Source organism: Lagopus muta, chromosome 1, assembly GCF_023343835.1.
Source record: "Lagopus muta isolate bLagMut1 chromosome 1, bLagMut1 primary, whole genome shotgun sequence".
NCBI lineage: Eukaryota > Metazoa > Chordata > Aves > Galliformes > Phasianidae > Lagopus > Lagopus muta.
The window spans coordinates 33,006,270-33,028,726 of record NC_064433.1 but is presented as its reverse complement, the minus strand read 5'-3'; the positions used below and the strand labels follow the sequence as shown (position 1 = coordinate 33,028,726).

Below are 22,457 nucleotides of genomic sequence, written 5' to 3'. Positions count from 1 at the left end.
TCACCCTACCTCCCTGCCAAACCTATCTGTGAGTCTTCAAAGGAATGAGGTTTGGGGAGGAAGGTCCTGAAGTGCTTCAGTTAGTTCCTAGAATACTCCTGTCTCAGAAGCAGGTCTGCATGGTGCTGTGACACAGCTTCTCCAGAGCTTTCCCACCCTGCATACTGGATATGGGAAGCTACAGGGAAGCTATAACATAGCCAGGATCTTTTCTTTGCATCAAAGACTTTACTTGGTAAGGCTTTGTGCTGCAGTTCTGCCTCTTCCAAACAGTTCTGGAAACCCGCCCTGAAATAGGTACAGTTATCACTGAATTCAAATCAGCACTGAACTGAGAAATGCACTGGCCTGACTCCCAGGTGGGTCCAGTGGCTCCTTTCAGCTGTGTGCTGCTGACGTGGATGCAATAGCTTTGTTAAATCTAGGAAACTAAAACCAAGATGGGGCACGGTCCTGAATGTTGGCATGCAGGTACTGCATAGAAACCTCCTGGTCTCTGTCAACTGCAACTCTTCCGAGCTCTTTCCAGACATATTTCAGAGGATGTATGGGCCAGGAACTAGTCTCTACAGTCAGCACAGACAAGGCACAGGAAGCACAGAGAATTTGGATGCGTGGTCATGTGCTGAGCTACCTCAGTTGCCCTGGTAGGGGCATTACTGGTACCAGGAGGTCTCCTTTGCAATGAAGCTGTTAAAAACTATGCACACGAGGCTGAAATGTGAGTATTTCTAATTCCTTCCTGGTAACCCAGCCCCAGCTTCCATGAAAGCCTCTTTATTGAAAATCCAAACCTCTGCCAAGTGGTAAGTTTGCTTGCTTTCCATGTGATTTCAAAGGGTTTGTTTGTCCTTCTGAGCACTGATTTGGTATAAATGAGGTATCTAGTAACATCATGTATTTGCGTGCTGCTTTAGAGTGAGGAACCGAATTTTAGAGCTGCCCCTGTATCAAAGTGCATGAGTGTTTGGACATGTCAGAAAGAAGGACTGAATACAGAGCTCCTTCCGCATCCAGGAAAAAAGAATTTGCAGCTCTGCTGCAGAGGAAAAAGGAAGCATCGCCTTATCACCTCTGGCCGCACTGCTAAAGAGAACCTGAGGACCAAATGGTCATCCAGGCCACAAGCTGGCAGCTGCAAGGAACCACTGGCAGTGCCAATACCAAAGCATATTAACACCATTTTTCCAATACCGAAGCGTATATGCCACTGTGCTTTCTCTCCCATGGTGCTTCTGTTGGAGGCCTTCTTCATTAGTCTGATTTTGAAGAACTGTAACTATCCTTAGTTCAGCACTCAGTGACCTACTGCCCATTTTTTAACTAAGAAAACTGAAATATTGATACTACACAACTTGTTCAAATACTGCAATTAGTTGCATTAATGGAAAATGGAATCAGAATGTGAAAACTGATTTGTTACTCTAATTACATGGTAAGACTCTAATTTCCAAAGACAGAGAATGGAATAAGCTTCCGGCAAGGACAAACATACTGAGAACCAACAAGATTTGTCTAACTATGGCAGGAAAGAAATCCGTGCGAACAACACACAAATATCAACATCATATGAAGGTTACTACTAGGTAAAAACAAAAAAATACAGATGGTTACTTATTTACTAGTTCCTGTGCTTCAGAGCAGAACAAAACTTCTGGAGCTCTTGACTGACTGACACACCTGCCTCCTAGACCTGTCTAAGCTATGAGGATCAAACCCACAGCCAGGAGAACAAATCCAGCATACCAACGTCACTGCAGAAATGAAAGAGATTATCAGCCAGCTGCCTCTTTGTCAGCCACAAGCAAAGGAGCACTTCTCGATAGCATTAGATAGGCAAAAATCCTAGCAATCCAAGACTTACATAAAAGGTGTGATTTTTGACCTCCACGGCAGATAAAACACTGGTGTCTGTTTTGGAGAGGTGGTGTCACTTTTGCTTATTGCAGAGACAGTGAATGCACACTTCTCTCTTTTTTAAGAAATAACACATTTTAACCATCTGGCATCTCACAATGAATTTTTCGCAAAGGCAGACATCAAAGTGAAACAGGCCAGAAGTGAATTATCAGCCTCAGAAGAGAGTAAGAAGCATAAGAGAGGAGAAAACACAATTACTAACAGAAGCCCCCCAAATGCAAGCAAAACAATAATAACTTAAAAACGAAGACAAGAATACATTCATCTTAAGTAACATTAAGAAAATGTAAGGCAAACTGAAGTTTAATTAAGCAATAATCCTGAAGTAGTGGAACATGTAAAAGGCAATAAGTATTTGAATATATAAATTCAGTGCTTTGGTGACAGAAAACGAAAGGCTTTTGCAAGACAGCAATTGCTGGTGTTTCCCAAATCCTCTGGGCCATTTGGCCACATGCCTTTATCGTCCCAGTTTAGTTAAAGATGCTACAAAAGCACCACTCATTTCCTGGTCATGGTCTTACATATAACCCCTCCTTCAGTAGTGGTGAAATGCTCTACAGAGAGAACTTCAAGCCTTGGGAACAGTCAGAGCTCAGAAACCAAAACTATGGATTCTGGTTTGTGCTCTCCTATCACCCCCTGTTGATAAACTTCTTGGACTAACCTCAGTAGTAACAAAAGAAATGCAAACATTTTGCAAAAGGAAGATATTGATTAGAACATACGGGAGGCAAAGACTAGTGTTAGCAGTGAATGAATTGTGCTAACCTAATTGCCACTGCTGTGCAAGCTAAGCATATTTCACAGGCAAGGTCACCACGAAGGGAGAAGAAAGCCATAAGCGGTAACATAAGACATCTCTCACCTTTAGGACCACTGGTTTGAAGGACAAAATTCACTGCAGTAGCTCTGTGAGGGGGTCTCCCACCACTTAGAGTGGCACCTACTATTAACAGAATGAATGCTGATGCTTATTTTACACTTCCACTGAACATCAAATGGGACTGAGTTACACTTGCAGATGTAGTTTTTATGGTCAATTTGCAGCTGACAAGTAGTCTACATGAATATGCATTAGTGCTGAACTTCACAATTTGTGTGCCTTTCCACTTCAGTAGATGAGTTCAATCCAACTCAAAGATATGTATACATTAACTCAGCAATGCCATTTACAGCTCTTTCAAATCTCTTTCAGAAGGCATTATAGGAAAACAAACACAATGGCATCCACTGTCACTTGGTTAAGAAAACAGCTATTGTCATTTGGTTGAATATTTTTCAGGAAAAGCTGACAATTCATAGTTTTTTATTTTTTAAGTGATACTCTGGAAAAGCAGTGAATAATATGCATACATAACGATCACATCTGGAGCTACATGCACCTTGCTGGCTGCAAAGGATCAAAATGATACACATCAGAAGGAAAAAGTTCTCACCATCCTGGCATGGTAGTGTATCAAATTTAGGACACAGGAGATGAAATCCATAACTATAATGAGCTGAGCAGAAGCTGCACTGTCTGCACAGCTGAGATGAGCCTGCCGCCACATTGCACAGTTATGTATGTAGATGTCAACTATAATTCACATGTATAAAAATTCACTCCAGCAGAGGAACTGTAGTCCTTAAGTAGTGAACTATGGCCAGCCTTCCGCACAGCTTCAAACACCCTCTGCCTATGCGTAACTCCTCTTACAAATCCTTTGTTTGTTTGGCCCAATCTATTTTCAGAAAAGGGCAGAAGAGAAGTACAGCACAACTCTTCTCCTTCCCCCACCACTGCATTTTACCTGCTGGATTGTTGAGTGCTGCTCTGAGTAATAGCAGTCACTCCATTTGCTAAGAATGCAGCATTACGGCCCATCATGAAAAGGAATCATTATGTTCTATCCTACCTTTCCTGCTTGCTTTGGAGAAGTTAGAGTTTGGATGCAATTTTACTTAAATGATCCATAAGCCCAAACAGAAAAACACCACTCTCATGAGTCTAATTAATACAAATTGCCCTAAAAGCCAGTCATTTTGCTCCACTTTCAACGTATTTCCAAAAGGGAAAGCATTAAATCACAATGCTCTGTTTCATTTGAAAATGTATGCATAGATGCAAAGGAATTCCTCAGTGGCTGTACTGAGGAAAGGTTCATTTTGCAGCTGTAACCTCAATTATGCTTGACATCCATAAGTAAGTACCTCAGATTCAAGGGTTTTTTCACTGGCAACATCACATTTCCATATAGAATGCGTGACATTCTGCCCTTCTAAAATTTTACACGAACATTAACTTCATTGATTTGTTTCTCTCCCTCCCAACTCTTACAACAAATTCTGCCACTAATTAACAAAAACACATTGGCATTTGCTTCGAAAAATTATTTGAAAACAAGTTAATGTTTAATCCTTTTCTCACTGTTCATCAGAAAGCAAATGCAGTAAGTACTAAGAGCACCTACTTCTTAAATAAAAACATGAAAGCTTTCTGGACTTTACATACTGAATTGTGATTTAAAGAAGTTACATAAACTTCTGCTCTCACGGAAGAAACAGAGTCTGGCCCTGCTCCCACCAGCATGAAGGACAAGGCACTTAGTATGTGACGGAACTGTCGGGTGTACTGGGCTACAAGGGTACAGAAAAAGTAATTAATGCAACTCTGACAGGTTCCAAGTCTGAAGTGGGAGAAAAATCTTGCCTAGACTGTCTTCCTTATTGCAAGACATATGAAGTACCAATGCTGAAAGACAGCAATAGTAAAGAGTCTTAGAGATAGACAGTTTCTAATATGATGTGCTACATAGGTTCCATGTAAGCTAAATAGTGACAGGTTAATGTATCCTGAAATGCTTCTTTTTTTTCCCAAATAAAAAGCATCTCACTCCCTCAAAGTAGTGCACCACCTAACAAGGCACTAGGTACACAGCTGTAAAAACTCTCCACCCTGGGCTTCTCTCAGATAATCAGAAGATGCAGACACACAGCTCGCTATTCCCAGTGTGTGACCCCGCGCTGGCTGTGGATACAAGGCACAAGAGCTGTTTTTTTTCTCTCATCACATTCAAGACTCCCACTGTGACAACACAAATAAAACCACCCCACCATGTTCAAAAACAAAATCCCTTTCTTTCAGCCAAATTCCAAACTTAAGTCTTCTCCCTTCACTGAAGGGAGGCAATGGCGTGTTATTTCAGAGTGCCCCTAAAGATAACCCTGAGGAAACAACAACAAAATCAAACAACAACAAAATTTTGCTTTTGTAGATATTTGTCTTCCTTCAAAAGCTGCCAAGAACACTTGGCAAACATTATCATAAAGAAAATTCCTATCTTCTGCAAGAGCAATAGTACAAGTCAAGTCCAGCAGAACTATTCAGTCAGTGTCCTGGTTTCAGCTGATACAGTTTTTTGTGTTTTTTTTTCTTCATGGTATCCAGTAGAATATTGTATTTTAGCTTTGGGAGAAAAACAATGTTGATAACACAGCAACATTTTAGTTTTTGCTGAATAGAACCAAGGACTTTTCAACTTCATGTACTTCTTGTACTACTCTGACAGCAAGGGGGGCTGAACAGGCAAAGGGAGCTGGAAAGAGACAGAAGCAGGACAGCTGACCCAACTGGCTAAAGGGATGTTCCATACCACATGAGTTTTGTGAAAAAAAAAACCTTCAAGAACTGTAGGGAGTTGGCTGGGGTCAGACACTGCTCAGGGACTGGCTGGGTTAAACCACAACATCACTATACCTTGTTTTGATAAGATGCCGTGGAGGTGATAATCCAGATTTAGGACAGCCTCAGAGAACAGGCTGGTCTAAGCCAGGATCAGATGGCAACATCTCATCTCCAGTAATGATCCCACTAATGGGAAAAGCAGTGAGTTTGTTCAAAATTAACTAAAACTAAGGTCTGCTGGATGATTATTACTAGTTAAATAAAAAAACTCTTGGTTGAAAACAATCCAATTCTTAAACACGCAATAGTTTGACCTCCTTCAAGGAAACCAAGGCCTAATGCTAAAGTCTGTATTCACTGCTACTTTTCTCAAAATTCTTGATAACACAAGATCCCTTTAAGATAACTGAACTTGATCACTCTCAGAATTGGCTAAGAGGTCGGTGAATCACCTCCAACTGCAAAGATGTCATGTACACATGCTCAGTCTGCTGAACTTCTGATCTCCTTCTACATATCCTATCTTGTCTTCAGAAACATCAACGGTGAATGGAATTTCTCTGAAGCCATCCAGGTTTCTCTTCTTATAATTAATTTAAACAACTGATTCTGGCAGATATTTTTCCATCTTCTAAATACTTCACTTCTGTAATCTTTGCAAGCTGAACAATACTTGGAATTTTAAGTTTCTATTAAAAGCTCTTCAACACAGTGGAGTGCAATTCCACTTACTTTACTCCATATAATAATGCATACAGTATCTCCACATATAAGAACTGCCATCCCTATTTTTCTTACTGTTTAGTAAAAATGATGAAGTCATAAGGAGATCCAATGGACAGAATCTGAAAGCAGAAATTTTGAAAAGGAGATCTTGTGCAAATGTTAGACGATGAAAGTGATTAACAATCTGAACAGCTTATCCACTAATGTGGTACATTTTCAGTCAACTGAAGCTATTAAACCAATACATTTTTTCCAGCAGACATGCTTTAATTCATCCAGAAGTTATGGAAATCTGCACAGAATTAGTAGGTGAAGTTCCATCATCCCTGTCATGCAGAAAATCACTCAGTCAAAATGATCCCACTTTAAATTTCAATTTCTATGACTTGCGAACATTTTCTGGCCTGTAACACTGCAGTCAGATAAAGCTAAGCTCAGGCAGGACAAAGATTATGCTTTCTAAAGAGGTGGTGGCTCTCTCAGCATCCTCCTTAGGGGGGAATCAGACTGTTAAACTGCTGAAAATTGTGCAGGTCTGTTGGACAAAAAACAAAACATTGCACACAGACCTGATCCCAGCAATCTATATATTTCATAACCTCCAGGCTGAATAACTGCAATCCTCCCTAAGTGGGAAGGAAACTGCACATGGAGGGTTCCCTCTGGCACAGAGCAGAACAGCCCATCTGCTGGCCAGTCCAAGTGCACACATCAGTGCTGTCCTGACTGCTGACTGTCTCTTTTGCCAAAATAACACAGTTCAGAGAGCCTGTCCTAATTAATATCCTCAAAGGACTAGCCCTCATTACCTGTGAAAGTGTCCATTGGCTCCATTTGGCTGAAGCACGCAGTTTACAAAGGAAGGGTTCAGAGAAGGAAGTTCCCCACACAGTGTGGACTGCTCTGACTACTTCTAATGGACCCACAGGGAACAGTAAGCCTACTAATGGTTGGCTGGGCCTCACACCTCCTGAATATCTGCAGGGATCTGTGAACTGGAAAAGGCTCTGTGCATGCCAAAGCAAATCAGCCATCCACTAATTCCTAAATTACTACAAGCTCTCAGCATCCAGCTATGAACACCAGCAGCACGCAGGCTAACACGCTCCTCTTCTTGGGCATCCCATTACAGCTTGACAACTCTGCGAGTTGGAAGGCAGACTGGGCTCTTCTGCAGACAACATTCAGCTGCTTCCTCCTGTCCTTGCATTGAATGGTTTTCCAGATAGTTGGATCTGGGCTTGTAAGCTGAGCACAACAAAGGTCCAGAACCACACAATGCTGAGCAGTTTGTTACTTATTCACCAGCACCGCCCCCAGGCTGCAGGGCACAAAAACCTCTGTGAAAAGTAACTGTTTGCACAGTCATGACTTCACCCCCTTCCATCTGCCTCAGTGCACAGAAGAAAATAATAATGCTTATAAATTTAACTATCTCCTGTACACCAGAAGATTTTCTTCCCTCCCTATTAAACAAAGAGTTGTACTGTACATGAATCCCCCTGGAAATATGGAACAACCACAGCTGCAAGTATGACTAATAGCTGACCCAGACTGCTACAGATGGCAAACAAACTGAGAAAAAAACTGTGAAGTTAGGTCTTCTTTCATGCTGCTATTGTATGTATGAAAATAAAATTATATTGAGAAATAAATAGATTTCTACTTACTGATACAAGAAATAAGATCATTAAATCTTTCCTTAGGAAAGACAGGATTTTCCAGCCCTCGGAAATAGAGCTTCAGTACTCCAGCAACTGAGTTAATGTCATGGTTACTTTGGTCATCTGCCAAAGGATTTTCACCTTAAAAAGTAAATAAAGTGAATTAAAACATGCATAAAAAGGAGCATTTTTTCATGAAGCATTTTAATAAACGAATGACATTTTTTCTTGTTGTTTTTACTACGTAGGAAGTGGCAATGCAAGCATGCAAGATAATAAACACTGGCTATCCAATAAAAACTAGGCTATGATTAAACTGAAAATGTCAGCTTAAATAAAACTTCATTTACAGTACAGAACCCAGCAATCTCTTAGGTCCTGAACTTCCTAACAGGCATTTGTGGACATGTTATTATTTACAATTAGTAAATTAAAAACGCTGTATGTGCTTAATTGAATAAGGTTTCTCAGACTATTTTTTGAGAGCTTACATAAAAAAATGGAATTAGATAATTCTTTGAATTGCAAATTTGTCTTAATTCTGAAAAATTCAAATGTTCAGAAATTTATGGAACCATTTGGTGAAAGCACTGCATGGAAACTGAAACTCTAAGGCCCATGACTGAACTATGTCTAATTCTGAAAATTTGGACTTCATTTTGAAACGCTGCAGAACGTTTGCACCTTCCAGAATCACACTACCTAGGAGAAGCAGTGAAAAATAGGGCATATGCAGGAGTGGCAAATAGGAGAATGTGCCTCTACTTCACAGATAAAAACAGCTCATTTGAGTATTTTTTCAAGGACCAGATCTAGTGTAACAAGATATGCAACTAACAACAGGGAGAAAAATATTGTGTGTATTCTTTCATGCTTCCAGTCTTAAGATTGACTGCCCCAAGGGCTTTCTTAGTAGCACATGATCTGTAAAAGGTTCTTCTGGAAAATGAAAAAAAATAAGCAGCTTCCAAAACCCAAGAAAAGAGAATATAAGACTAAAAAGAGATAAAATTGTAACTAGTGTTAACACAATTAGGGGATTGTTGGACTCTATCTCCTATGAATCCTAAGCTTACTGCTGCAAGCCATCCATGTGCAAAAATCTACTTTTCCTTCCTGTTGTATTTTCCCTAATTCTTCCTCTGGGGCTGAAGATTCCTTCAGGAATAAAAACTGAAAATGGAATGACTCATTCACAGCCTGCATTTGCATTGACCTGTACGTCCCTTGATAGTGATGCCACTTTGGCACAGGGGGTAGAAAGTTAAGCACTTATATTCCAGAAAATCAAGTAGCACCATTCTCAAATTACTTTAAGCAGTCTCTTGAATCTAATTAAAAACATAATATTTCCTTTTTAAGAACCTGTAAAATAAAGACTAAGTATTCCTTGCTTTTTAGCCTAACAAAACCTACCTCAAGCTCCTGGGACAGCTGGGGGAAAACCACGTTCATGCCATCATTACACTTCACCTTTAAGCACATGATGGTGCAAAGTTTTAGGTGTAGTACACAAAGTGCATACAAACTGCTTAAGTGGTCAGGAAAGTAATTAGAATTTAAAAGGCCTTTATATATCAGACATTAGAGTGCTTGAATAAACAAAAATGCAATTACCTCTCTCAAATGAATTTTTAATATCATTCACCTCCACCTGGGAACCAGACACTCTAAAAATTCCCTGATGCTGAAGACCTGCAGCAAAGACAGGAGACAGCGCTGAGAAATGAATCTACTTTCTAAACAGTTTTCATCCCTATTTTTAAAACAAATCAAATGCTTTATGGGAAAGATACATTCAAAGGCTCAATAAATCAAGTACATAACGTATTTCAGTGCTTACCATATAAGTTGATAAATCTGATACAGCTTTCCACGATGAGAGGAATGACTTGTCCTGAATCCTGGTAAAAATAAGAGCAGAAAAAGTACACTGCACATTTGAAAAAGGAAAATTCCCTTCTCTGGACTAAATACAAGAAAAAGATTTCTCTTTTTTTCTCAATCCAGATGGACATACAGTGCTGCCAAAAAAACACATAAAAAGTATCATTCAGGGTGGGACGGAAAGGAGCAGGTGAAGAGAAAGGATTACGGTTCTTAATGAAAATCACTGAATCAGGAAAATCATAGACTTCATTCTCTGCCTCTGCCATTTTATCTGGCTAACACTATAGTGACATCTAAGCTCACGCATCTGGTTTAGATTTTTGAAGCAAAATGAGCTAAAGCAGTGAATTTGCCTTTTTAGAAGTTTGTTATTAACAAGAATACCTCATGATGAAGATTCTGCACTCATTTAACCTATCTTTTTTTATCTGATGGAGAAAGTCTTACATGGGTCTAATGACACAGGGCCTAATTCCTGGAGGTGCTTTCTCTTTGGCTAAAAGTTACGACTGAGAACAGTTGACCAAGCCTTTTCTGGACCTGTTAAGACTATTAGAAAAGTTCTCAAAGAGTCACCAAATGACTCTGCATGGGGTAGTGGCTGTCTCCCTCCTGACTCACTCCTGATTCGTGTACCCTAAAACACAGTGGACGACCTGCACGTTATTTCAGGCTACACAAAGCACAGGGTGGTGAACTGAGGCCACTTCCAGCCAAGCACAGTGCCCAGCTGCCTCTTCAGCACAATCGGGGAATGGGGAAGGGAGGTCATGGCCTACATCTCACCATCTTCAGCTGGCAGAGCTCATGGATCAGAGCTATTGTCTCAGAAATCACAGAACAGCCAGTTTATATGCACATTTTCAATTTAACAGAGGTGATTTAAAAAACGGAGAAGAAATGCTTGTGGTGGTAGGGGGAGAAGACCACCACTATACACCAGCTTTCAGTGAACTGTATTTTTCCTTTAAACTGCTTGTTTTCCAAAAGAACTGTCATAGTCCTTTAGTTGTGTATTTTGGCACCTTAAAACATGGATGTCTTACCCAATGCACTTTAATGACTACAAGTCACCAGATATCTATTAGAGTTATGAATCATATGATTAAAAATTATTTAGAAAAGTTAGTGCTTATGCTGGAAAAATTATTATTTCATAAATAATAAGTACCTTCAAAATTCTTGTCTTAAAAGCTATAATTTTTCTTTCCAAACAAACTTCAAATATGCAAGCACTCAGGGAATTGACTAATTCATTTATAAGTTTAGCATAAATGCAGTTTGTATTATAAAACCATGAATTCAAAACCTGAAACTCAGAATACACATTTCCTCTTACAAACTAGCTCTTCACATTTTCATACTAAATTACACTAAAGGGAAGTTTATGAATTGAGCTCAAGTAGACAAAAAGTCAAGTGCTAGAAAAAAAGGACTGAAAAATAACACACTGAAGCAACACAATAAGTACTTCCTGAGACAACCCAACTCTTGGTTTTCTGTCCTACATATTGTTTTAGTGGGCCTCAACAAAGAGAGTAACAGTAATTTCACTATTTCAGTTGTGGCTTGTTTGTCTTTTAAATCAAAGCCTAGCAAAACTGGCTAGCCAAGAACCAATAATGTCTGGATGATCACTTTCTTTTTGAGAAGTCTCATGACTCAGTGAGAGTTGAATAAAAAGACATGGAACAAGTCAATTGCTAAACCAGAAATTCTGTAATCTTCACAAACATCGAGCACTCTAGTCCTCCAAAAAAGCAGAGTATTAGAAAACATGCACAACATGCACCTGTATCTCCTGTTAGTACACTGGTTCATGCAATGAATGTAAAGCCTCTGAAAAGATAATGTTTGCAGTAAGAAATTACAAACAAAAAATTACTTTCATACTCGTTTGTGGAGAATCTGATAGAGAACCACACACAACTTTGTAGTGAAGGAATTCCTTTAAGTATCAAACCAAAAGCTTACGGTTTTGGATCCAATGACAGGGAAAAGATATGTAGTAGCAATCTGAGTTGGTGAAAAGTCAAGAACAGTGTGACCCTCCTGCTGCAGCCAGTTTGATCTGATGTGTGCAGTCAGCGAATGTAAGTTTGAGACTAATTATCCTATCTTATGATACAAAAAATAATAAAAAACAACTGGGCTAACTCCCACACTGTCAAATGAGGCTATGTACTTTTTGAAAGACTGCAGAACTCTCTCCACTTGCAAGTAAGCTCTGTCACCCACACTGCACGTAGCGTAACCCTCTTCAGCACGAGGGAAAATGACAGGACAGCATTTCTCCTAACTTCTTCTGTTCTTCTCTAATCCAGTGGTTTTCTGCTGTGGGAGTTTCTGTTTCTTTGCTTACTTTCTTGAGCAAAAACCAGTTCTGTTGCACCATGTGATGATTTCCCGAAAGTCTCTGCCACCACTCACATAACAATAACAGTTTTTCCACACAGTTGCACTGGGACTGGCTGCTAAACAGTTACAACGCTACCAGCACAGAATTAGTTCTGCAAAATACTCTGCTAACTGCCTTGCAGAGGGAGAAAAAAAAAATCATGTAACATTCTAACTCAGTTCACAGGGCTTGCAGTCAGGAATTCTTTTCACTGTGTATCAATGTATTGCTACATATTTTTTTTTAAGCTGGCTTTCTTTTTGCTCTGTCAGCTATTGTCCAAAACCACAAACTAACTGGGAGGGGTAGCAGCTTGTTAATGAAGAGGGAATATCCTCATCTAAGGCTACAATCATTCCGTTAAGCCATGGTTCAGTTTTGCCTGCCGTACTTTAATAACATTTCTTAATGCAAACTTTTCCCTTCAGTTTAGTGAAAGAACTAATTTTGAGCCAAGGGTGAATGAAGCCCAACAGTGAGGCAGGGATGGTTCTCTTTTCACCAGAACTATACCTGATGTCTTGCGTGAGAGTTCCTTCGGCCTCGGCTAGAAGCATTATTAGAAATAAAAGTATGAAAAAGAAGAAGATAGTAATTACAGCAAAGGTACAAGATCCAGAATAGTGGTGATCATAATTTCACACAATATAATAAATTCCTAAAGTCACAGGAAATCAAAAGCTGGATATGAAACCCAGGCTAATACTGCTTCTTCGCAGACTTTAAATACTGAATCTAACTAAAATGGCAAGCTAGAAACTGTGCTAAGTGTGAGTTACACCACTATACTCTATCTTCTACACGATGCTATGTTTCCTCATAAAACCAAGCTGTCAATACTATCCCTACTCGATTAACAAAATCATAGGAAGACTAAGGTTGAGTATTGAATCCTCCTCTTTCCCTCTGACTTCAGGAAGTATTATATTGATCAACTGGGAAAGACAAGAACCCCAGGACAGACTTACACATAATGATCTGCCTCAGCTCACATGAGGCTGTGACCATTATAGTAAGAAGTGTTGAGATCAGCCACTCCAGTGGCTGGTGCCAGTACCTTAATGAATGACTCCAAATCACCATTAAACAACTTAGCACTATACTGTGATCGGGGTCTGGACCTCCTGTGTTTCTGGGGCTTAGGGGGAAGATTTGGAGGCCTAAGGGAAGGGAATATGATTACTGTGAAAGGTAGAATTAAGTCAAACAATAAAACGAAATGTCTGTAAACTCAGCAAAACAACAGAGTATTGTGAAGGGAAAAATAAACAAAGTAATTATCAGGTACAGATTTTCCAACAAATTTAACTGTAACATGTGAAGAACACCTCCATTAACAATGCATTGCTTATGCATAAATAATGCCATTCTTTATCAATCCCTGCTTTGAAGTTGCACCACATACATTTATTCCAAACACTGTGCAAGTGGAACAGCCATTTCTTGTTGCTGTCATCTAAAACATCTACAGCACCACTGGAATTCATCCTGCCAGCCATGGCAGAACAGAAGGTACTCTAAGCACCTCAAGCAGGAAAGCTGCTTCATGCTGGAGTAGCTTCACATTCAAGCTGCTGAGCACAATCCTATGACTCTTCAACACCAAACTGTCTGCATCTTCAACTACAGTCAGTAAGATTAAACAGTTTTAGCCTTTGACATTCAACCACCAATATCTTTGGAGAGTGCTCCAATTTGTCACTGCTTTTCAACTGGAGCCATCTATAGAAGAAAGGTGAATCCAGTTGATGGAGCTACAACAGCCACAGATCAGTGGGAAGAAAGGAGCTCTGAAATCTGCTGAGATGTCTCCAGGAATACTGGGGACCAGGCAGAAGAAATTATATAAAACCAAATGGTCTAGGCAAATACAGAGCTAGAGCTGCATATCCAAAGTTTTTAGCATAGAGGACAAAACTTTTGTTGTTGGTGGTTGTTTTTTTTAAATTCAAGATAAAGGGCAGTGGCAATGCCTCTCCTATTTGGGAAGCAAAAACAGAAAGGGAAGGCACTGACCAGGGATGGAATAACTGAGAAGGGCGAGGAAGAATAAGATCAGGCTGGGCTGGAAGTTCCTGCTCTCACAGGGTTGGGAAAGGTGGTGCCTGCAGCAGTGATACAGGCAAGTGGCAGCTGCAAACCCTAACAGTTGCCATTGCCCCCCACAGCCTGGTAGCCCTGGGGGCTGTAACGTGCCTGTCTGTGTTTATGTCTGGAGGCAGCCTCACAGGTGTGGCATTACACAATGGAAAAAGTATGCGCTGCACAAAGAAGGGAGACCTAACATGGCCTCTCTTCTCTTCTGGGAATAAATAGGCTCTCTTAAGCATCACATACATGGATACTGAGGTAATCAGGTACTCCTGTGCAGAGGTAAGTTACCAAAGATGTGGCCTATCCCCTAAATTCATGTCTGTATTAGTTTCTTCTGAGATGAGCATCTTAATCAACAGTTTTTCCTAGCAACAAATATTCCCCTCCAACTCACAAATTTAACGTGTTTCCCAATACACAATTATTTTCAGTGATTTCCCTGCCTCTTCCACCCTTGACAATGGCCTAAGCAGCTCACAAGAGTAGGGAAGACGAACAGGCAGTCCTTAATCCATCAGCATGTGGGAACAGAAAACAATGCATGTTTAAACATACAGTACCTGCATACAGTTTAGGTAACAATAACAATAATGCTATACAGCAGTAGGAAATTGCTCTAAAATTTGTCATTTCTTTTTTGTTTTACATTTGTAGCTCTGTAAATCCAGTTAAATAAAAATGTCTTACCTTGTTGTCATATATTCAGCCCTGTGACCTACAGAAGTTCAATAAGCAGGAAACAATTATTTGCATGTTTTAGGTAGGTTTTTAGCTTTTTGCACCTAAATTATGCTTGACAAATAGCTTTTAACCCCAACTTTCATATTAACAGCTAAAGATAAACAATTATACAATTAACAGACAATGCAATTATCTACCATCTCCAGAGTTACATTTAGAATACAAACACAACCCACGTTACCAACAACTAAGAAGCCGGCCCACAGATTAAAGGATCATTTCATACTGTAAATAATTTGAAGCAAAACTCCAAACAACACATGTTGCTTATGCTCATGTGCTTTTGTGGCTAAATCAGTATGGAGATAGAGCCGTGCCAATATTAGATTATACCTCCTGCTATGCTTTGTGTCTAAACCTGTTCAGTGTTGAAAATAGAGAGCTCTGTTTATCAGTGGCTTGCTGCTGAAAGCCTTTACTCTCTTTCATTTGTACACTCTAGGAAAAAAATACAGTGCTATCACCAGGACATGCAATATAGACATAAGAACTGTGACAATTGCACAGAATAGTACAAAAACAAATACTGTACTCCAGAAAGGTTTAACCTTTGTAGAACAACAGATCAGTAAGTTAGGCATGTGCTCCATGCAAATGTAAGATAATGGCAAGCAAAATAATCAAACAGAAGGAAGGTCATGATAAGGTATGTTCCACCAGTCTAGTCTACCCCAAGGGAGACTGTGCTCTATTAATTTACTAGAATTCTTTACACATCAGTTTAATACCAGACAAAGGAGAATCACTGGAATTAATTTATTTATAAGTTCTCTAATCAATTTCTTCAGGAGAAGCTACTGAAGTAACTACGCAACCATGGATTGAAAGCCAAAATAAAATGGCTCATCAAGAAAGTAGTGAATAAAAAGGAAATGGGATTGAATTAAACTGTCTGTTTTTATCATGTCAGAAGACTAACTTCTGAGTCATTTACTCAAGCCTTCCCATCATGGCCACTTATGGAACACACTTACTAGCGTCTCAGAGAGATCACAGCAGCTAAGGAGGCAAAAGATTGTGCAGGTAACTAAAATACTTTTGTATCACGTCCTGACCAAACTGTGAAGTTCTTTAGAGGGGTTTAATCATGAAGAAGACATACAATGGCAAATTGAAGTCAGTACTGACAAGTTCAAATAACAGATACCAGAGAAGAAAGAAATAAACACTTATGTAGCCAGTAGAACTACATATAACTATGCTGACTCAGAAAATCATTCTGAGCATCTCTTGGACTATAGGTCTAAGGTCACTGCTCAGTTTGAAAGTGACACCAAAAAAGCTCCCTAGACTGCACAAACAATGAAAATTGGCGATATACAAAAATAATATTGCTATGTGGCAATGCCCTGTGCAACTCACATATTGTGTGGTACAATTTTCTACCACATTCTGCAATAACAGAAGGCTGGGGATCCACTGGAAGTGCCACAAAGAATAAGTTCTGGGGAAAAAAATCTCCAGCATTAACAGGATGTGTAAAGATTACTGGCCATTATTTTACAGAGGTGTAGAAGAGGCATAAAGAAGAGAATGGTTGATAATAGATGATGTGGAAAAGGTAAGCCAGGAACTACTCCTTTCCATGTCACATAACCACAGGAAATTAATCTCAATATCTAAATTATTAGTAAAACAAAAGATGTTAAAAATCCTAAGATTGGAGGATTTAAAAAATATCTCTGATGTTTAACAAATTATGACAAAAACTATGGGACACAGAGTCAATTTCTTTTACAATCGCTTATTCCCTTTCTTGCCTTTTTCTTTGCTTTGCTCAACAGACAAGCCTGAAGTATGAATGAACGTGGGTAAGCATGCTTCCTATGTTTAGTACTAACATTGCTTGAATATTTCTCATTTATTCTTCCAAATCTGCAGTTGCACACTTAGCACAGAGTACTTCACCTATCTTCCTTGTGCAGATCATGAATATGCACCTAGGAAGCCCATGAAGAGCAACGGACGTAACAGCTATGTGATTGGTTGGAATAGAATCCAAATGCTGTCAGTGCTGTGGATCACATGCTAATCTGGATTTATTCTGCCTATGTCTTTACACTGTACAGGTTCGAACAAAAGCTAGAAAAACTTCCAGTTCAGACCATCCACTTCCCCTCCTCTTTTATCCTTCTTCCCTCCTCTTCCTCTCCCTCCTATTTTCTCCTGCATTGTGTAGTTTGGCACTCTGTTATTTGTCAGCTGTCTTGCTGACATGGAAGTTTCCAGAAAAGGCAGAAAGGCAGTTTAAGTAGAGAAAGAGAGCTCACTTCCTAAAAAAAACATGTCTATAGTAGCTACACTAATCATGTTCTTAACTTCACAGTAATTCTACTCTTTCCATCTCCTCACTCCAGGCACATGCAGAATACAGGTTTTCCTTCCCAGGCATGTACACTGACATGTCTCAAAAAATAGGGAAATGAAGTTTTTTTACCTACAAGAACAAGGGCTTTTGCTCCAAATACCAGCTTTGAATGAGCGTGTCCACATTTCAGATACTATTTGTATGTGCTACAGCATGATGACAGAAAAATAACTAAGTGGAAAAACACTGTGGGCAACAAAGATAAACAATTTGGGGTTACAGCTGTCGGGTCAAAGGGAACTCTTCAAACCGAATGGACCAAGCACGTCTGAGAGAGGCTAAACATCCCTGAGTCTGACGGAAATGTATCACTTAAGTCATGTTGCTGAGCAACTTTCCTTTGATACAGTTCTGCCCTCACATCTCTCCAGCACGCATTAGGCAAGGGGTTCTACCGTCTTTTATTGTTCTCCCTTCTTCATGTATTCTGCTGGGCTTCTAAATAACAAATATTCACTTCATTCTTCCAAATACATTTTCTGTGAGCATTTGAAGGTAAATATTTCTAATTTTTGATCAACATAGATGCATACTGTTTTGTGGGAATAAACTGCTTAACACATGCAACTAAATCCTACTAAGTGAAAATTTCATGAAAAAATATAGTTAGTTGCCTGAAATCAATTACTATCTTCTACAGTCCAGGCTTACAAGAAAATATTGCTTATTTCATGCTCAGTCACCCCCTGAACCTGGGCTTAAATTTGAGCCACAGCCATAGAAATGCTAAAAGCTCTTTAGGAACCTTCACAACTGGATTTGTGGAGCTGGAGTTTTATATTATAGGCACAACGAGATCTGATTAACAACACATTTTTGGCAGTAAAAAAAAAATAAATTGACACATTCTGTTGCTCTTCAGAGAACAAGCTTCCTTTCTTGTGCCTGGACTTAGAATTATATAGTCTTTAACCTTCAGGAGAGGGTTTTTATTCTTTCTGGTGTAATAGACTTCTTCCCAAGTATGTAAAGCCCTGTGTGGCTAGTCCTCAAGGCATGTGGGACAATTCTCCTTTTCCCTTTTGGTCCATGAGAAAGTGCCTGCTGGGAGGGCTGGTAACAGGTGGGCTCAAACTACGCACAGTGCCCAGTTCAGTACTGTCCTAATTCAGCTCATTTGATCATGAGCATCTGCTGATTTGGTTTATATTTTAAGAGGATGTATTTTTAATAATTGTGGAGTAAGTTTAGGAGAATGGATAATTCTCTGCCATCACAATATGTAAAAATTCAAATAATTTTATGTGCAATACTGATAATTATAGGTATTTCTAAATGAATTGCTATGTCTATAGGTATAGTGCTATTCATTAAGTTTTCACTCACTTCACTTCACAATGAGAAAATATTATGTAGAATCCTACACTAATTATGTCTACAAGAGTATGTCTAGTGGCAGTAGATGAGGAGCTACAGCGTAGCAGGAATGACAGCGAGGTCTGGATGTCACCTACTGCCTTTCATAAATGCTCCACTGAGTTATAAGGCTGCAAGAAGGACATTCGTGCCCATGTGTCAGACATGTTGCACTACTGAATCCATTGTAAATTATGCATGCTGGGTAATTTTGCATGCTAATTTTTCACTTTCCTCTGACTCTTAAAATAACCAAAAACTTGACACAAATCACTGAGACACAGAAACAGTGCATTTGTTACAGCTCTTAAATCACCCTGCATTGATTCTATCAGCTCTCCTTTCAAACATGAGATTTTTCATTCAACTGTTCCATCTTCACATATAGTCACTTGTCTAAACATTTGTACAGTGGAAATAAATAGCTGTTGAAGAAATAAAATTGATTTATTCTCTGTATTCTTACCACTGTATCAAAACTATGACTGGTTAAAAATCTATGCTTAGTTGACAATTAAGCTTTAAGTTTCTTCATTTTCTCCTAAATATCTCCTGCGTTTCAGTGGGTTCACAGTCTAGAAACACATGTACATACATTATATAATATTTACCTTCTCCAAGTGCCCTTTGCAGCAAGTCATGTTTTGCTTGAAGTTTTGTGATTAGATTACTACCTTCCAGATATTCTCTGAATTTCTGCAAAGGTGAAGATCAATCTATTACTATGCATGTGACACAGATTCCATGAATTTCTGCACGTTTACTTTAGGTGTTTGATCTGTTATCACACGAATGAGGAAGCACCCAACATACCATGAAATAGAACTGCTCAGTTTCCTGCTGGTTAGCCCTTCTTTTTGCAATGCTAGGCTTACTTAAGTATGTCTCAGAGACTGTTGACTTCACAGATTCTGTTGAACGACTATGCTGAAAACATTCGGACACATCATAATCTTCAATGGTGACCATATCTTGTATTGTCTGCAAAGTAGCCTCTGTTGTTTTCTTAACCTGGTATTAAAAAGCACAACTTACCGAATGGGAAGATAAATGCATACCAGAACAGCTTATAATGGAAGTTCATTATTCATACTAATTCTCTGGCACACTCCTCTGGCACACTCTCCCAAACAAACTGTGTCATGTGAATGTGAAAAATAAGATGTTCTATAACAGATATCTACATAACAGAAGAATGACATAATTAGATTTCACATCTAGCTCCCTGCTTTACCACAGTACAATCCACAAACATTGATGTACTCTTCTGATGACTGCACAGCATTCTCAAACATTTGTTTCCTGAAATTAGAAATGTGGAATGATTTGATTATGATCCCTAATTTGGGACAACAAACAATAAAAGTGATAGGCTGTTCTGGAGAGTCAACTCTCCAGCATACGGCTAATCTGCTAGGCTGAATGTGTACATTAGAGGATCTGGTTGGCAGAATATGTTCCTCTGTAATAAAAATCTGTGGCACTGTTATATAGAGTGCTGTGGTGTGAAGCATAATGATGTTTGTACTGCATAAGTACAAAACACAGCTGGAAAAAAGGCTGGAGAAAAAAAAAACAACAAAACTTAGACCAGCCTCACAGCACTTCCTACAAATTGCAAAGAACAGTCATAGTGGAAACCAGGGGATGGATGCCATGGAACAGGGGATGCAGTGTATCCACAATGCAATAACTGGCAAGATTGACAAGGATGTCATTTACCTCTCAGTTCTGCTTCACTCTCTAGCAGAGATAAAAGAATCATGCACACTTATTATGTAGGAAAATATCTTTGTACCTGACAACATGATTTCTCCCTCAATGCCCTTGCACTTACTGGTGAAAAAAATTATTTCCTTTTGTCTTTACTACCTTGAGACACTTGGTGAATTCTAGTTTATTTTTTAAGACCACCGCACAGGTCTCATAGACCTCAATATTTTGCTCTAGGCATTCAAGATGTAACATAGAATGAGAAAAACCTGAATCTCAAAAGTTTATCAAAAAATTACACCAAAAAATTAAATAGCCTCTATGATTTAATTTAGGTGCAGATATCCATTTAAACTGAAGGCCTTTAACACTGCCTTAAATTGGATAAAAGTTCAATTTCTACCCACAGTGGGGCCTCTCTACCACTAGACCAGACGAAAGAGAACAGTACCGTTTTTTTGCACTTGACCAAAACAGCTTTTTATTTTACTAGGTAAGCTATTCCCATGACAATCATTCAGTATTCCTGCTTATAAATAGCTGCAGCTGAAAGCATAGCAGACTTTGACTAAGCTACCACAAATGACAGTCTAAATTCCTTTGACCTTCAGAAGTAGCAATCTGGGGAATGGACAGAGGGTGGTCACAGATGACAGACACCAGGTGTGATCAGTAGCTTTCTGCCACAAAGATGCAAAAATAAAATATGTCCTACAAGTTTTCACTGATGCATAAAACTCACTACTGTGACTGTATGGACAGGAAAAAGGCGAAGTTCACAAATACCTATAAAGCAGGCAAGGATCTAGCTGTCCTTAAATGATACAAAAAAAATTCTGTAGCACTCTGAGTAAATGAAGTGCTCACACACATACCTTTACATAGATACATCAGGAGTCTTGTTAGAGTTTTAAACGTATCATACAGGTACCAGCTGAACAAGAAAGACTTCCAGAAATGCAGACCTTGGTGACATTTAATGACACTTCCTAAATGGTGCTCTCTTAATACCTCTGGAAATGCCCCCAAATTCAACACATTCGAACATTTTGTAGCAGACATGAAAAGTGGTAGTTTTGTGTCTGAATGCATATTTAATCTCCAAAGAGTTGAACAACTGAAAAAGCTTAGCGCAGATTTTGTGGTTTTTCATGCCTATCACATCCACAAGAGTGGCTACAAAAGGAGGTTCTACATAGCATTCTGCCAGTGATCTTCAAAATTAAGTTCTATACTAGGATATCTGGCTTTCAGGAAGTAAACCAGAATGAAAGGCATGTAAATGTAGGAAAAAATCAGCATGTTTCAACTCTTTCCAGTTCAGTAGTTCCCTAAAACCGGACAGAGAAGTTATCAGGAAAACAGTGATATCAGTAATTCAAAAGCGTGCTAACAGAGTAACAGTAAGTAAGAGTAACAGTAATACAAAAGAGTGTGTACAACCAAATATTTGGTAAAAAAAAAGAAAAAAAAAAAGAAAAAAAAAGCACCATGTAGAATACAAGAGTTTCCTTAAGGAGTAGAATTATGTAGAATTACTCTCTGAAATATCAGGGTGAAGTAAATACAAGTGTTAGAAAAAAACAACTACTTATTTCTGCTGAAAGACATCACGCAGTTTATGAAGTTCATTTTCATATTTTCCTACAATTCTTCACATTTATGAATTGCTAAATATAAACGTGAAAGCAGAATAAAATTACAAAATTATGAAATGGTGCCTGATGCACAGCCCATGCACACACAGACCTTACCTCCTCATTTTCAATTTTGAGAGTGGCCAATCGTGACTGCAGTTGCTGATATCTAAGCATAAGCTCTGCTTGCACAGGCTGCTGGGCAGTGACCTGACAAACCTAACAAGCAATCAGAAAGAGCTGTGAGATGTAAGGAAGAAAAATGAAATCAATTCTTCAGTTG

At 39.1% G+C, this 22,457-nt stretch overlaps 1 protein-coding gene across 3 annotated transcripts in view; it reads right to left on the bottom strand.

Annotated features, from left to right (window-relative positions):
• SRGAP1 (SLIT-ROBO Rho GTPase activating protein 1) overlaps nucleotides 1-22,457 on the bottom strand; it is a 138,537-nt gene that overhangs the window by 19,024 nt on the left and 97,056 nt on the right. For 2 of the 3 annotated variants that reach the window (XM_048937563.1, XM_048937579.1), the window contains exons 8-15: nucleotides 22,292-22,393; nucleotides 19,638-19,835; nucleotides 19,436-19,520; nucleotides 15,047-15,074; nucleotides 13,323-13,425; nucleotides 9,821-9,881; nucleotides 9,595-9,672; nucleotides 7,984-8,118 (exon numbers count right to left, since the gene is read on the bottom strand). In XM_048937563.1, the coding sequence (XP_048793520.1) occupies nucleotides 7,984-8,118; nucleotides 9,595-9,672; nucleotides 9,821-9,881; nucleotides 13,323-13,425; nucleotides 15,047-15,074; nucleotides 19,436-19,520; nucleotides 19,638-19,835; nucleotides 22,292-22,393 (790 nt within the window). Of the gene's footprint in view, nucleotides 1-7,983; nucleotides 8,119-9,594; nucleotides 9,673-9,820; nucleotides 9,882-12,778; nucleotides 12,813-13,322; nucleotides 13,426-15,046; nucleotides 15,075-19,435; nucleotides 19,521-19,637; nucleotides 19,836-22,291; nucleotides 22,394-22,457 lie in introns of all 3 variants that reach the window. The other variant, XM_048937573.1, reaches the window with a different exon arrangement.